This window comes from Anarhichas minor, unplaced genomic scaffold (genome assembly GCF_050575085.1).
Source record: "Anarhichas minor isolate MPS153535 unplaced genomic scaffold, ASM5057508v1 ptg000011l, whole genome shotgun sequence".
Classification (NCBI taxonomy): Eukaryota; Metazoa; Chordata; class Actinopteri; order Perciformes; family Anarhichadidae; genus Anarhichas; species Anarhichas minor.
In genome coordinates this window covers 8,781,933-8,799,177 of record NW_027466457.1, presented here as the reverse complement: position 1 = coordinate 8,799,177, position 17,245 = coordinate 8,781,933, and the positions used below count along the sequence as shown (strand labels likewise).

General features: G+C 39.8%; 2 protein-coding genes and 1 long non-coding RNA gene across 4 annotated transcripts; 2 read left to right on the top strand and 1 right to left on the bottom strand.

Moving 5' to 3' along the window:
- The first annotated feature begins 1,293 nt into the window (after nt 1–1,293).
- gnb5a (guanine nucleotide binding protein (G protein), beta 5a) lies at nt 1,294–5,608 on the top strand. The gene is made up of 11 exons (XM_076089247.1): nt 1,294–1,429; nt 1,918–2,054; nt 2,164–2,205; nt 3,186–3,262; nt 3,362–3,494; nt 3,826–3,969; nt 4,066–4,157; nt 4,418–4,466; nt 4,554–4,650; nt 4,756–4,922; nt 5,008–5,608. The coding sequence occupies exons 1-11, from the start codon at nt 1,294–1,296 to the stop codon at nt 5,017–5,019; spliced, it is 1,086 nt and encodes a 361-aa protein (XP_075945362.1). The 3' UTR covers nt 5,020–5,608.
- LOC142947580 (uncharacterized) lies at nt 4,384–6,793 on the bottom strand. Its single transcript, XR_012953380.1, has 2 exons — nt 5,787–6,793; nt 4,384–5,009 (listed from the first exon to the last, which is right to left on the bottom strand). It is a non-coding gene; the product is annotated as an uncharacterized LOC142947580 (long non-coding RNA).
- On the top strand, nt 6,204–16,603 carry ap4e1 (adaptor related protein complex 4 subunit epsilon 1). Of its 2 annotated transcripts, XR_012953379.1 has the most exons (22): nt 6,204–6,540; nt 7,819–7,890; nt 8,010–8,133; nt 8,338–8,411; nt 8,495–8,616; nt 8,730–8,889; nt 8,977–9,143; nt 9,225–9,298; nt 9,391–9,513; nt 9,617–9,726; nt 9,814–9,957; nt 10,633–10,741; nt 10,886–11,004; nt 11,638–11,940; nt 12,315–12,426; nt 12,516–12,654; nt 12,748–13,003; nt 13,285–13,836; nt 13,937–14,127; nt 14,207–14,367; nt 15,065–15,302; nt 15,985–16,603. XR_012953379.1 is itself a non-coding variant. In XM_076089246.1 (21 exons), exons 1-21 carry the CDS (start codon nt 6,400–6,402, stop codon nt 15,223–15,225), a joined length of 3,414 nt encoding a protein of 1,137 aa, XP_075945361.1. In that variant the 5' UTR covers nt 6,204–6,399; the 3' UTR covers nt 15,226–16,603. The 2 variants fall into 2 exon arrangements, 1 of the variants encoding a protein (XP_075945361.1); XM_076089246.1 differs by having other exon boundaries at nt 15,065–16,603.
- The last annotated feature ends 642 nt before the right edge of the window (nt 16,604–17,245 follow it).

The window sequence follows — 17,245 nt, the reverse complement described above, 5'->3', positions numbered from 1 at the left end:
ATGACTGCAATTTACTGTATATGTACACATGTGAACACTTTAATTAAACAATAAACACAATATATTTAAAATGGAAGGCTAAGGCCAAGATTTTTGAATTACAGAGGTCATTTACCCCCAACGCACCCACTCCAAAAGGAAAGAATTTGTATTTTCATATTTTGCAAATGAATTGATTAGTCAATCCACAGAACATTATCATGAGTAACTTTTTTTTGTTATTGATTAATAGCTTAATTTTACGATCAAATACTTCATCCGTTCTCTGGTTTAAGCTCCAGTGTGAGGATTTGCTGCTTTTCTCTGCTTTGTCATTAAAAACTAAATAGCAGTTCGTTTTGGGCTGCTGGTCACAACAAAACAATCCATCTGAAGACTGCAGACCAAAACATTTCATTTCCCAACATCAAGGTCTGAATGCTGCCAATTAAATACCCATCAACTAATTACATTACCTCAGCGTCATCAGTGTGATCCAAAATTAAAGTGGAATCAATCAAACTCAAACGTATTTTGAATCATTAGCTCAAAACAGGAGATTATATAGGATATTAATATATTTGTTTAAAAACAGCTGTTTGATTTGAAAACATATTTACTGAATAATAGACTCTGTTGAAATAACTGGTTTTATATGTTCGAACACCTTATTTATCTGCCGTGTTTTTGCATTACGGTAAAAAAAAAAGGCCACTAGGGTTGCTGATTGCTTTGTTTAGACACGTGCAAAAAATGACGAAATGTTTCCAAAATAAAAACAATTTATTACTTACAATCGCAGCGTTTCCTAAAACAAACAGAGCACAGTGCACTTTCTCTGTCACAAGTCTATTTCCTAAATCCTAGACAAAATAAACCATATAATCCATCTGTATTCATTACTGCACGGTCTACAAACTGTTTGCTTCCGTCCAGTCAGCCACACCTGTACCAAGTAACCCTCCTGATCATTTTTAACCTCTTGCTTAATTGACAGCGGCGCTACGCCCCCAAGTGGTGGGAGGTTTACAAAAACAATAACAAAATGGCTCTTACAGGTAGTTTGCATACAGCAGTGTTGTGTTTTCCATGTCGGCAGTATTCAAATGCATTATTCAGCAGTAGAGTAGTGAGGCTGCTGAGGATGCAGCAGCATCACCGGGATGCAGGATGCAAGAACCTCCTCCTCCTCCTCCTCCTCCATCTGAAAACTGGAGGAGCATCTTCTCCCCGTGACGTCATGACAGCAGCATCAGCTGTTAGCTCTGCTTCAAGCCTTTTCGCTGCCGATCGCTGCCTGCACGAAGGAAATATATGAGATCCCCTCTAGTCCCTGAAATGGCGACACAGGAGGTACAGCTGAATGAGACTCTGTCCCATCTCAAAACGGAGTCGGAGACGCTGAAGACGAAGCTGGAGGAGGAGAGAGCGAAGCTGCACGACGTCGAGCGTGAGTGCTGCTGAAAATGGAGCGGCCTCGAGCCACCGCTGCGTTTACACTGTGACGAGACAAATAACAGTAAATGTCTCTGTTGAGAGACAAATGTATTTTAGCGGGAGGACAAATTGTGCCCGTTTTACAGGGACGTGAGTGTGTCCGAACTGATGATTGACCCGATTGGCTCGACGTTAGATCCAGATATTTAACAGGCGACTTCAGCAGTGTGTTTGTTTGCTTCCCCATTTTTAAAGCCCTCTGCTTCCATCTGAATTTTATTCTATGTAGTGGTTTAGTCCAATCACATATGGCACAGATGTTGGAAAAGAAACCTAGAAACAACCTTTGTAATGCATGTTTGTTTATGAGAATACATGACACAAAAAAAAGATTAATTAAAAAATATTCCTGTATATGTTGTAGGCCCACTTTAATCCTTATTGCTCATGGGAATATTAATCCAGTGTATGTACTGTGTGTGCGTGTGTGTGTGTGTACAGTACATCAAGTGGCAGAGAAGGTGGATGGATTGGGTCAGTTTGTCATGAAGACCAGAAGAACTCTGAAGGGACATGGCAACAAAGTTCTGTGTATGGACTGGTGTAAGGACAAGAGGAGGATCGTCAGCTCCTCTCAGGTCACACACTCTACGCTCCTGCTGCCTTAAATGCTTTTAGCCCAGTGTATGAGTGCATGATTTACACTAAATGTGTTTTTATATTCTACTTGTTCTGATCTCTTTGCAGGATGGAAAAGTGATTGTATGGGATGCTTTCACCACCAACAAGGTAACTTTCTCTTTTCTAACATGCATCTATTTTTATTGCGAAACCATTTTTTTGTAAAATGCTGAGATTTTTAAAAACATTTTCACATTTGACCCATTACTGCATCCTCCTGTAAGCTTGTTATAAACCAGTGTTTCAGCTATGCTCCCTGACACCAAGTCAACCTTCTCGACATCTTTAACTATTGTCTAAACCAGTTGTACCAGTTGTTGTAACCATTCATAACGAAGCAATCGGCTACTAATAGCTACTTCTGACCCCTCATCAGAGATTATGGACATAACTTTTGTTCAACCGAGTTCAACCAAAGAGTGGTTTTCCATCTCAGATCGCTGTCACAAGGACCGATCTGCTATTAGACTCTATAATAAATCACCTCTGGCCAAATCAAACACAAGACTATAACAATGCTACACTGTTGTTGCTGCTGCTGGTGATCTTGTGCACTACTGTTTTGTTTATTTTTTCCTACTTAGTTAATTTAATACGATTCTACTTAGTGTATATACTGTGCATTTTTATTACTTTATCTTCTTAAATCTAATAGGTCCTGCTCGGTTATTTTATTTTATTGCATTGTATATATTGTGCATTTTCCACACTTAATATTTTTATTTTATTGTGTAACCCTATTTGCTGCTGCCACAGACAAATTTCCCCTTGGGGATGAATAAAGTACTATTCTATTCTATTTTATTTTAAGTATTTTATGAATAATAATATTATAATAATGAAATAATTGTAAATTATTGTGAATATTGCAGAGGGAGCCTTTGTATAGAAACATCATCTATCATCTAAAATGTATTTAAAATGCCAGTTTGGCTTCATAAAGTTTCTGCTTTGGACAAATGGTTACACCGCTGATGTGTAACAGCCTAACGCTTCCTGTTCTGCTCTAATTAATTGATTCTAATGAATTTGATTCATCTCGGTGTCCTGATGCGGCTCATGCAGCTTTGCGTTTTGATATGTATTAGGAGCACGCTGTGACAATGCCTTGCACCTGGGTGATGGCCTGCGCCTACGCCCCCTCCGGCTGTGCTGTAGCTTGTGGGTGAGTGTCTTGCTGTTCGTGAGGATCCAAATGTGGCTTGTCATCTGTTTGGGGTTCCTGTTCTGTTTTTGTAAACTTTGGTCATTTTCTTGTCACAAGGGGCCTGGATAATAAATGCTCGGTGTATCCTCTCTCTCTGGACAAGAATGAGAACTTGGCTGCCAAGAAGAAGTCAGTGGCCATGCACACAAACTACCTGTCAGCCTGCAGCTTCACCAACTCAGATATGCAGGTGAGATCATTGGCCAGACACAAAAACACATGCACCGAAAGCAAGTTTACCCCAATTTTACACTCTAGGCTCCTGCAAACACGGTTGTTTTTTCTATTCATTACTATCTCTCATTATTTATCACAAATCACTGCCTTCAATGTTCCTATGTAAGGAGCTCTCCCACTTTGTTAATAATTCACAGCAGCCAGTTGCTCCTTGATGTCCTGGTCACATGATGTTTCACACGGAAAAGACAATCCATTTATAGCCGTGCGTTAGCCCACATAGACTTTTACTGATCTTCAGAACAGACACTATTCTTCCTCCTCATCGTCTGCTTGTGTTAAAGATCCTGACGTCCAGTGGGGATGGAACATGTGCATTATGGGATGTTGAGAGTGGGCAGCTGTTGCAGAGTTTCCATGGACACGCAGCAGACGTGCTCTGTCTGGACCTGGCCCCCTCTGAGACTGGAAACACGTTTGTTTCAGGGGTGAGGACACCTTTCACCACAGCTTATTGTTATTTAAATTCACTAGTTTACTTCACACATTTGGGTCATATTCTGCATCATTCTGTGTTATTGCAGGGCTGTGATAAGAAGGCCAATGTGTGGGACATGCGTTCAGGACAGTGTATTCAGTCCTTTGAAACTCACGAATCAGACATAAATAGCGTGCGGTAAGTTACTGCCAATTGTACATTTTAAGTGATAAGTGGAAATTATATTTTTAATTCATCCATCAGTGAGAAACATGCTGATATTTTAAATCCTCTATGTGAAAAATGTTATGTCTTGTAACATCTTTCAAGTTAATCTGATATTCTACTGCACAGTGTCTTTCTTCATGCCACCACTGGGAGTCGCTATAAGTCAGATATAATCAAAGGCTACACAAGAGAGCTGTTTGTTCCTAACTTGTCTGTTTCTTTTTTAATAGATACTATCCCAGTGGAGATGCATTTGCGTCTGGCTCAGATGACGCTACAGTAAGTAATCAGATATTTACCACACGAAGTGCAAATGGAAACATATTGAAAATAACTTTAACATTCAAACAATGACCTTTGTTACAGTGCCGGCTGTATGACTTAAGAGCAGACAGAGAAGTGGCTATTTATTCCAAAGAGAGCATCATTTTTGGGGTCTCCAGTGTTGATTTCTCTCTCAGTGGTAAGAAATATACACCATCTGGTTATTCAACCAAACAGCAGTTAATGACCAATCAGGGCTTAAAATAAAAATATTTATGTTTTTTTTTTTTTTTTAATCTTTCAGGACGGTTACTGTTTGGCGGCTACAACGACTACACCATAAATGTTTGGGATGTTCTCAAAGGAACACGGGTCTCTATTCTGTTTGGACATGAGAACCGTGTCAGTACACTGCGTGTTTCTCCAGATGGGACCGCCTTCTGCTCAGGTTCCTGGGACCACACTCTTCGGGTATGAGATGTCTGTTCTTGACTTTTCAAATGTGCAGTGACCTTTTTGTTGATATCTTGTAATGTCTGCTGTTATATTTTTCCAGGTCTGGGCTTAATGATGAAGACACAGAGGATTAAATGGTAGACAGACCTACTGAAGACGCACCATAACGTTTCTGTTTGCTAGAGTACAATCACAGAGATAGAGACTCAGTTTTGGTTGTACATAGGGCATATCAATAGCATTGTATATACTCCAGTCTCATGGCCACGGTAGATTTACATATTTCAGAGAGTAATTAAACCAAATGGCACGCTTGTATTACAGTATGGTTGAAAGAAAATTGCACAGAGGTACTTATGGTTACAACTTAAGATGTAAAATGTATATTGCAGAACAAACATTGGTAGTGACTAGCATCAGTCTAGGATAGAAGTGACACAATAAAGTGATGTGTTGTATGAGCCCACATAAAGGACATTACTTGTTCATTTATTTGTTGTTGTTTTTTTTGCACAAAAAATAATGGAGGAAGTGCAGACTGAAGAAGAAAATAGGATACTAGGAAGCAAAATACTTCTGCAGAGGACGCAGTAAAGTTTTATGAAGGTCTCAGCTTCACAATTAATCAATAATAGATAGTTTGAAGCCATATGATGGAGCATTGGCATAAATATTAATGAACAAAAGTACAACTTTGTAGTTTATGAGGATGAGATAAGACAGACATGGATTTAATTACATATCCTGCGCACCCAACAAGCCTTGACAGCAACTCACCTGCCAATATAATTCTAATGCAAAAAGAAGCACATATTTAAAGGTAAATCTAAAATATATGATGTAGATTTTCCCTCCCAATGATTTGAAAAGATGGTTTACCTCTCATCCGTCTGTTTCCAGCTGTGGAAGCCACTTACTGCTCTATGTGCTCACTGCATCTGAATCTGTGGTCCCTTACTAGATATAAAAATACTAATGCATATGAATAAAAAAAAAAACATGTTTAAATTCTTAGAATATACTCCTTTTCATGCAGTTGTCCAATGGCTGTAATTTAATATTTACTGTAAGTATTTTATTGTAGTTTAGTGTACAGTTATTAAAGGGACTGTTTATCAAAGTATTAACATAATAAACTGAGTTTTGAATATCCTTGCACTGTCTTTTTTGTTCTTTACCTGATCTTATAATTGTATTGTGTTGTACTGAGCCATTTAGATTTAGACTAGAATAACAGCCACTGTTATTGTTTACGGTTTCTAATAAAGTTTCCCAATTATAAGCGGAAGTGACGTCATTGGTCAGTCCGCTGATTCAAAACAATGGCCGACTGGCAAGCTAGCATGTTACCTCTTGTGATCTTTTTAACCGTTTAACAACTAAGCTTCACTTGCTCTGTTTAAGAGGCTGTTACTGGGATGGATAGATGATTCAATAAGTGCACTTTTAAAGGGAAAAAAACAGCCGGCAAGCCCAGCTTTTCGTTGCCAAAATGAGCGATGTTGTGGAGAAGACCCTGACAGCTCTGCCGAGCCTGCTGTCTTTAGACTCTCACTCTGGAGCTACAAAACTGTCCTCTACCTCAAAACTAGGAAACCTCATCAGAGGGATCACTGAGTTAACGTCCAAACATGTGAGTCCGTCCTTAAAATGGAGCTTAGGTGAAATAAGACGAGTCATCTTTGGGTGATTGTGCTCTAACGTTAGCTTGCTATACTGTCTATGCTAACTCAAAAAAAAGGTGTGTTTACGTGTTTTAACCCACTTACTATATGCCGTGTTTTCCCTGCATTACCGGCTATGTGTTGGACTGATTTACAGGTACCTTCTCGTTCCTGCTTTGTTATCATTACGAGTTAATTTAGACGTAAACAGAGCTGGGACTATTTTTAAAACCTGTCCTTGTTGGTGCGTTCATGTGCTTGTGATAAACTCAGTTATTCGAAGAGTCAGCTGACAATATGCTTTGCGTTCACAAACTGTGTTGCAGAGAAGTAAAGCTTGGAAGGAAAATATGGACATTGTGATAAATGTTGCTGCTGTCCTTCAGCTAATTCTCAAGTCCCACTCTTTAGTGTTGTAATATCCCGTAAACACGTGAATGCACCAATCACACATTGTTTGAATGGTAAATATTACTGATATTCTCTGTGATGTATTGCCTTTCTATAAAGTCTCTACAACTTGATTTTCAGTGTATACCTGCATGGTATACTGTAGGCAATGGCTAAGAGTAATGTTAGGTGTATATTATTGTTTTTTTTGTTTGGTTTATTGACTTTTTTTTACTGTACAACCTTTGTCAAGCTCAAGATGATATCACTTTAAGAGTCTTACCTAAGAAATATGAGAAAACAGGAACTGAAAACTAGAACATTAAATCATATCAACAAACAGGCTTTCATTTATTTTCAAGAAGCAAACAGTTATCCAAAAGGCACATCATAAATAGTATAATAAACATTATTTCAAGGCATGAATATTAATAGATTGATAATCATAAAACAATATATTATTATATATCCACACGCTGTGTATCAGCCACTGTTTAACATTTGTATTAAAGCTAGGAGGGTTTGACACCTGTTTAATAAAAGGAGGCAGTTTATTCCAATCATAGCATCAGCACATTATAAAGAGAAGAATCCTTACTTTATCGTCTTAAATCTATAAAGATTTAAATATGCTTCACAGGCTCTGGTAATATGAATATAAACATCTCTCACCTTCTTGAAATAACTACCTGGACACATTTCTCTGTGAGATCCTGATATGTATTAATGGGATGAAATATGTTCTTTTAACCTAACATGACCATTGACAGCCAACCGAGCGTGGTAGTGTCTTATGTTAGCAGGCATTTTGTCAGTATTTGATCTTAAAATCCTTAAGTGTGCTTCTCCTTTTTCAGGAAGAGGAAAAACTTGTTCAACGTGAACTAGTGTCTATCAAAGAGCAGGTGTCCTCCCCGAACACCTCCATGGTACGATTCTCCCGATTCTGCAGTTTGGTTTGTTAAGAAAGCAGAGGAGTCAAATAGGTCCAGTGATGCCTTCAATTATTGATGTGTTTACTTCCTCCTTGTGTCATAATCTCATCCAGAGGCAGATGAAGGAGCTCATGGTGAGAGCGATCTACTGTGAAATGCTCGGTTATGAGGCTTCGTTCAGCTACATTCATGCCATCAAACTGGCTCAACAAGGCACTGCTCTGGAGAAAAGAGTCGGTATGTTTGTTTGTGATGAACTGGAAAGCGTACTCGTTCTTCAGAGTCCTCACTCCATGACTCTTCAATACTCACTTTGTGTCATTATCAACACCAGGGCATGATTAGTAGATTAGAGCGTTTAAAGCTTAAAAGCAACTTTAACTCACTGCATCTTCCTGAACTTCGTTGAGCAAAAGATGAGTTTGTGTTTCTGAATTGTAGGTTATCTCGCCGTGTCTTTGTTTCTGAACGAAAGTCACGAGCTGCTTCTCCTCCTTGTGAACACTGTGTTAAAGGTGGGTCTTGTGTTTTTTACAGCATTTGTCATCTGGCTGCTTTTCTTGGCAGAAAGGGATGTTGATGTAATTTGTGTTTTCAGGATCTGCAGAGCACAAATCTTATTGAAGTGTGCATGGCTCTAACTGTTGTCGGCCAGATGTTCCCCAAAGATATGATTCCTGCAATCCTTCCTCTGGTTGAGGAGAAACTTAATCACCCAAAGTAAGAAAGTCTTTGAATTTCAAGTCTAAATAGCTACCAATATGCATTCAAGTGATGAAAAGAATCTGCTTAAATATTATGATTTATAAGCGTTTTTTCGAACATATTTGCAGAGAAATCATTCGAAGAAAAGCCGTCCTGGCACTGTATAAGTTCTACCTAATAGCACCAAATCAAGTTCAACACATCCACAACAAGTTTCGTAAAGCTCTGTGTGACAAAGACCCTGGCGTCATGGCAGCGTCACTACACATCTACCTACAGATGATCCAGGTAATTTGTTTTTCTGGACTCTGGACTTTCTGGTTTCATCGACTGTGATGAATCCAGTCTTATCACATGTTTTTTCTTTTGTTACAGGAGAATCCAGAAGGTTATAAAGACCTGACAGCAAGTTTTGTCACCATACTGAAGCAAGTGGTGGGAGGAAAGCTGCCCATGGATTTTAACTATCATAGTGTTCCGGCTCCATGGCTGCAGATTCAGCTTCTCAGAATACTGGCTTTTCTTGGGAAAAATGATCAGAGGTGAATATTTTTGTTCAACAATTAATCTTTGTACTCAAATCCCTGTGAGTACATTTTGTGAGTCTGTTCTTTGTTTGACAGTTCAAGTGAGATCATATATGAAGTCCTCGATGAGTCTTTACGAAGAGCAGAGATAAATCATAACATCACCTATGGTACGTCCAATTTAAAGTATCGTTTTTTTTTGCAAAGTTGGTTGTCTAAAATCATTTTAAGTATTCTATTCAAACACTGTCTTTATTTCCAGCAATATTATACGAGTGTGTAAAATGCATTTACACAATTCATCCCAAATCTGAACTTTTGGAAAAAGCTGCAAAGTGCATCGGCAACTTTGTTCTGTCTCCAAAGATTAATCTCAAATATCTCGGTAAGATTCAAATACAACATTTTATTTCAGTAATTTCTTTACACTGACAATCAAGACGTCGGATATTGACTGTAGTAATTTGTTTTATTTGGTGTTACTGTAGGCTTGAAGGCCCTCACCTATGTGGTCCAGCAGGATCCTAAACTGGCCCTGCAGCATCAGATGACCATCATAGAGTGTCTCGATCACCCCGACCTCATCATAAAGCGTGAGGTGAGGCAGATACTGATGTTTCTGGATTTTGGTGTCATAGAATTGGAGGTTTGTAGCATTATGGGACTTTTTCTGTTTTTCTCGTAGACACTGGAGTTGCTCTTTCGGATCACTAACGCACAGAATGTCACGGTCATCGTCGAGAAGATGCTGGAGTTTCTGCGAGTCAATAAAGATGACTACACTACCATTGACCTGGTGGGCAAGGTGGCAGAGTTGGCAGAAAAATATCCTTAAATATATATTCATATACTTCTGGTGGCCCACTGCAAATGGAAAATAAGAAAACACATACAAAAATGTGCAAGAGTCATATAATTAAGCTGCTATAAATATTGAAATAAGAGCCTGCAATGCCTACTGGAGTTGTGTCTCTGATCCAAAAAGCAAATTGTAGAATAAGTTTATCGTGGTGGTGAAGCAGTACCTTTCTTGAAACATATGGTACCTGTTTATGGCAGCTTTTCAAGTTAAACATAGATCAAAGATGCAATTGTTCAGGCCTTCAATAACCAAGATATAGTGTGTTCTACATAACTGGAAGCTCACAATCTTGAAAAGCAAGCCTATTGGTTCTGACAATTAAAAGGGTCACAAACTTTACTTTCTGTGAAGTTGAATGGGATTTGTTTTACACAACTTCCTGCTTCCTTCAGAGATCCTGGTAATCCTGGTAGAAACCATGGTTAGCGACACATTTTTTTAAAACACCATAACAGCATAACAGCATTCAGTCTCTGTTTCTCAATACTAGAACTACTGGTGGTGTTTAAATTTAATTTAAATTAGTTATGAGTTATAAAAACAGAAATCCAGTCCTTTAAAACCATGCTGTTGTATTATTTATACCGTGTTTGTTCCTATTTATTGTGTTGATTTAGTTTTCCTATGAACTATTATACATATGCACCAGACAATGAATGGTTCATTGAGACCATGAGCACAGTGTTTTCAGTGGGTGGAGACATGATGCAGCCTGACATCCCAAACAGTTTCCTTAAGCTGCTGTCTGAGGGTGAGAAACACACACACACACTCAATATACTGTATATTATACTGTAGTTGTTGTTCTGCTGTGTTGTAATATTTCAGTTCAGTTATTTACTACTGATGCTGATTCCTAATTGTGTAATGCTATAATGTCTCTTTAATGGCCTAGGATTTGACAGCGTGGAGGAAGACAGGAAGTTGAGGCTGTTTGCTGTGGATTCATATGTTTCTCTGCTGCAAGGAGAGCCTGGAAAACTGCCTCAGCGCTTCCTCCAAGTCATCAGCTGGGTGGGTGCTGTATGCACAATTAGCACTTTGTATAGTTGTTATGTAATACTAATGAGAACAAGAAGCAGAAGAGGGGAAACGAAAACAAGGTTTGGTTTAAAGCTTTCTTTACTAACTGCTTTACAATTTCCAGGCATAGAAAAAGAACAGTAACATTTTAGAAGAGATGAAATACAGAATTCATTTCAGTGAAAATTGGTAGGAATAACTACAGGAAATAGAGCAAACCACATAAAGAAACAATACCTGTTTAAAAGTGGAAGTGTTTTAAAAAATAATAAAGAATTAGCCGGGCTGATTTCCTCAGGTGGGTCATTTTAAAACATCATAGTTTGACATCCAGACGATAAAAGAGTTTAAACATGGCCAGTAAGATCCTAATGTCAATTTGATATATACATACAGTACATATGTATATATGGTACCGTGGTGGCCTAAAAATGGACACTTGTGAATTCATTTTTACAGGAATGACACAAAAATACACAGTCACGTTACAGATTAAAAACATTCAATTCAACATTCAACACTATTGCTTCAAAATGTAACTGACAACACACTATATACGGATACTATGCAGGACATACACCGAATAACACACTAAACGTTTGGCCCTTTCTCTGCCGTACACAGGTCCTCGGTGAATACTCCTATCTGAGGGAGGAACTTGAAGCGGCCACAGTCCTGAGGCTGCTGGCCAAACTATTGGACATGAAGAGCACCAGCAGTGAAACCAAAAGCTGGGTCCTCGTGGCAATGACCAAGCTCTGTGAGGGCGGGGCAGGTGTTTCTGTGGCCCAGGAGGTTTGTGAAACATACAGCAGCTCCCTGGACACAGTACTGAGACAGAGGGCTCAGGAGCTGCAGCACCTCAGCCAAGACTGTGAACTACGAGCCAGGGTGCTACCTCGAGACGCCGGCCTGGAGCCCCTGGAGGTAACATGCGTACGCAGCAGAATTACAAAAATTATGTTTAAGTGTGCGGTAAATTGTCAATGTGATGTTGTTACCAGTCAATACTCATGGATACCTGGTATATTGGAGACCTTGAAAGTCCGTTGTTGTTGAGACTTGTGTAAGAAAAGAGCCATAAAATGATTTAGCTCTGTGAACCTCGGCAGATGTGACTTTGTAGTTCCTCCTCTCTGGCAGAGTAAGTGGTTATTATCTGACGGTTGGAAAACAAAACCTGCCTCGACTTGCCCTCCATGATACACAGTATTATTATACTATTTACTGTATTTATCGAAATAATGGGAATCATCATATCGGCCCTAATCAAAGCCGTTGTTATTGATGTTGGTTTCCAGGTGGATTCCTCTCTGTCGTTTCTGGATGGATTTGTGTCGGAGGCGTTGGCTGCTGGCGCTGCTCCTTACAAGCCTCCCCATCAACGACAGGAGGAACTAGCTCAGTCAAAAGGTAAAAGATTGAGGTTTAGATTTTGGCCGATTTTGGCCGCACATGCTCTGTCTTGTTTTGATTTGTTCTGACTGTGTTTTTTGCCTCAGCGTTGAGCCTGGAGCCATACGGCCTGTCCCTGCCCATCAGCATGTCCTCGTGCAGCATCGCAGACAGGCAGTCTCCTACACTGTTGTCTGTAAGCTCCGGTCTGTCAGGCGATAGCCCCGACCTCTCTCACAAAGGAGGGTACGTGGACACACACGCACACTTATGCTGTCTGATTTTAAATAGGTCGCACACAAATGCACGGCTGGCTTCGAACTTTGTTTTTTGTTTCAGCTCTACAACTCTGAAGCTGGACGGTGTGAAGAGGGTGTGGGGGAGGGAGGGCTACCTGTCGCAGAGGGAACCTGTGGAGGAGTCCGCCCGTGTTGAGGTTCCCAGTCCCCTCCGGTCACCCAGCCAGCAGGGAGAGGCTGACAGTTCCCACAGCCAGACTCCCGCTACGACACCGACCCCGCAGCCCGAACAAGAGAAACAGCAGCTGGCCTCTTCGCTGTTTGTCGGCCTGGGCTCCCAAAGCTCTGTGTGTCTGGTGAGCTTTTTAATTCTTCTTTTTTAGTTTGAGGTGGGGATGCCCAGTCTGAAGTAAAGGTGCGAAGTGTGATAAATGCGTTTGATTGTATAGAAGTTGAAAAAAAACTATTAATCAAAATAGTTGGCAGCTATTATTCTGTTGCTCTGTGAAGCTCATCCATTCTGATGTGATGTTGAAGCCATTTTGAAATTGTCACAGTGAACGTTATAACAATGATAAAACAAATATGATACACTGTGCATGCATATGTTACAACTAAAACTTTTCCTTTTTAACAGATGGGAAAATCTGAGCCGACAACCCAGCGATTCAGAAGAAAAGGAAAAAGTCCGGTCTCGTCCTCGGGTGCCAGCGAGCAAATATCCAACTCCCTCGTCTCTACTCCGAGCACAGCGAATAACTTGCTGTGTAACAACCTCCTGGACTCCAACGTCACCTCAGAACTGGCTGTTTCTTCACTCGAACAGACGTCCCAACTCTCTCAGGGCCCCGCTGCTGCAAACGGCACCTGTGATGTAGAGTTAACGGACGGTGACATGAAGGAAAGTAGCCCCTCTCTCGTTGGGGGTAACGGTGTGGTAGCTGCTGATCCGGCTCCACATGAAGACCCAGACAGACCTGAAGGCTTGTGTCTCAATACTCATCTTCCTGCAGAGTTCTCTGGACTCTGTCACTCAGAAATCACTCCTCTGTGTTCAAACCAAAGCCTGGATCTCTCGGCCTGTCATGTGCAGAAAGAGGATTCTTTAGCGCTGGTTGTTTTCATTTACAACTCCTCTGACTCTGACATTCAGCAGATACTACTGGAGCTTGACTCAGATGAACTTGAGGTACAGTTACTATTGAGCAGAGCATTATTAATGTAAGTCTTATACTCTCCTTGTAGGACTTTTCATATTAAATGGCATTTTGTTGTTATGCTTGTTCCAGGTATCCTGTGTGTGTGACGGTGCAGTGCAGGAAGCGAGAAGCCACAGCGTAGCAGTGTGTCAGTATTCCCTGAGTGTGAAGAGGCCTTCAGTCCATGTTGAAGTGGTCGGGATGGTGTCTTACCAGTTTCCTGTCGGGACGCCTCAGTCGGTGCAGTTCTCATACAAACTGCCTCTAACCAGCTTCATCAGGTGAAACATTACTTCTTTTTCAAGTGTGATCTTGCAGAGAAGATTAGTTGCTTTCTGTAATTTCCCATGTTTCCTTCAGACCTCTGACCGTGTCCACAGAGGAGTACGGGACAATGTGGCTGGACTTCTCTCATGATACAAAGCAGAAGCTGACACTGATAAGTGATGGCCAAGAACCTCTCGCGGACACTCTGAATGTGCTGAAGAAGAAACTTAAGCTCCATGTCGTGGAAATCATTGGTGAACAGACATTTGAAACATTTATTTATTGTGGTAACAAGTTAGATAGTCTTTAATGTCCCAGAAGGTTTGTTTGCACATGTTCCCGTCTCACAAGAAAATAGACAGATGCACAAAAAACACAGTGGACGTATGGCCGTATATACACATATATATTCATGTTTATAGATATACAGATATATATATAAAGTATGAAAGCTCATTCTTCACCTTAAAAATGTTTGTTTCACAAAATAATCTAAACACAAAGTCCACTGACTGGCATTTTCCAGAGCTTTTAACCTAGCTGATGAAGACCATGAGCTGTGATTGAAGGTTTGAGAAAAGAAAACGATAAATTGGTCCTGTGGCTTTAATGAATTGGCTATTAATGCTAACTTACATCTTATACCAGATGCATCAGATGTAATGTATATACAGCATTAAGCTGAAGAAAATATGGAGCCCCAGTCCATTCTCAGTCTTTTAGAATCAATCTCCACTCATGTTTGATTTACTCACTTGTTCCAGAGCTTTAGAGCTCTATAAGATTCAAAGTCATTAGTTTTGTCACTATTATTTCAGGACATACACACCTATGTGAAAGGTGCAGTGGCACAGTATTTGACCAATAGGTCGATATGTGTTAAATGCAGCCTACGTTTCCCATGTATTTTGTATTGTATTTGTGATTAACCTTTATTATTCCTCCCCACAGGTATGGAAGGTATCGTAGCGTGCCGGCTCCTCCAAGATCAGCCGTGTCTGATGCACTGTCGTCTGCATGCGGGAACGCTGTCCGTGTGGCTGCGCTCTCCGGTCCCCGACCTGCCCGACTGCCTGATGTACCACTGTCAAAGAGCTTTACAGGAGCACTGAGCCTCCGACTGCAACTCCTCCACTGAGCAACGTGACCACCTGACCCTCAACCACTGAAGAACAAGAAGAAGAAGAAGGTACACAAAGCAGTAGCGCAGAACATCTTTATATTACAGTGTTGACTATTTGTTTATCTCTCCCACGAGACTATTTTGTCCTCGAATCATTTATTTTTTGACAGTTAAATTGCTGGAATAATTCACAGGGTCACAACTGTTTGAATGTCATGGCTGGAATAAACCTCAGGGCCAAACGATTGTGTTTTTAACCTTCTGTGGGTGTTTGACGTTTCAGAACAACAATAATGTCTTAAAATGATGGCAGGGCTTCACTTGAAAACTTCAATGGGTTCAAACATTGTTAGTATGCAAGATATTCTTGGAATGAGGTGAAAATCATGAATTTCCACCATTATTTTTTGCGCCCCTGGTCTGCGTGCTGAGAGAGACATCATGTCCTGCTTTTTAATTTGTTACAGGATTTTTTTACAAATCAACCACATTTTCTAGACTAGAACGATCATAACAGTGAAGCACAAAAGGGTAATTTGGGTTATTTTCAAGTTCATCAATACTGACTGAAATGGAGAGACTGGCATGTATTCTTGCATTGGACTGGTTGATGTTAGTTATTAGGTTTTTTTGGGAGAAGCACAGTGAAAATATTGATATGTTTTAAAATGAATTGTTCATTATTTCTGGTGTGGAAACAAACTTTTCGAGGAGAACCTGCTCGTCTTACATCTCTCTTTGTCTTTAGGGTGGCATCATGCTAACGCTCACCTCTGACTGCAGCAGTTCCACATCTGTCTTTCATCTATGATGAGAGCGTTTTGTCTTAAGTAACAATGTCCCTCTGTGATGTTCATATTGTCCATTTGTCATTGTGATGAGGAGCATTTCAGGTCTTCCTCCTGATTTGTGTGATATGATTATCTATGCACTCATGTTTCAGTCCGTTTTGGTGAGAGGTGTATTTTAGTGGTCTTTGATTATTATATTTTTGTATCAATGCAGTATTAAAAACATATTTATTGGATTTATATTCTTACAGAAAATATTTTGTATTCATTTTTCTGAAAGAAATCATCGTGCTCCATGTGCTGTTTGATCGTGCTGTGTCAGATTTGACTTGCTCAGCCTGTATTATTTAATTCACCCTGACGGGAGAGTTTGGTCTTTGTTGCCTGTGTCCTTGTTTGAAGCACAGCGTGAAGCTAGCAATGTGTCGAAAACTCCACTTTAACCCAACGCCTTATCTTCTAATGCCGAGGTGGCGTGTTTGGTTTGTGCCTGTGGTACAGAGAAATCCTTGTTTCTTACAGTGCCTGTCACTACATTCTGCTAACTTATGAATAAATCCAACACGTGTAAACTAACTTGATTTTGACTCAAAGATTATTCATTAAATGAACACAGATGTGCTGCACTTGAAGCAAAGAGGGACGTTATTACAGTAAAGAAAAACATTTCTGATGATCTTTCCTCTCATGGGATATTTGAAATATTTATTGAATGAGTATTGTTTACTTACTACAAACACCAAAAAAACACAAAAAAAATACTAGTATCATTTGATTTGCAGCCTTTGTCGTACAGTCCACATTTCCATTCACTGAGGCCCTAAAAAGAAGTTATCTCTGAATACTATCAACCTTTTTTATAGAGATTTAACATGAACAAAACAATATAAGATAGTGAGGGTTAATGAGTTTCTATCTGGATTCATCATACTAATGCATTTACACCCAATATTTTATATATATATATATATATATATACTTTTGTATGTAACACTCCTCACTATTCTATACTTTAACATTGATATTTTAACTTTAGTAATGCTTAAAACAGTAAACCTAAACAGTAACGCGAAAGGAAACGGATACTGTCTGTAAAATATGTCATTGACTTGTTTTAACATGTTTTAACTTCATTAACAGGACTGAACTCGGATCAATATTACAAAATTACTGTGATTGACTCAGTCCAGGTCCTAAACAAAAGCAAGTTGGCTCCAC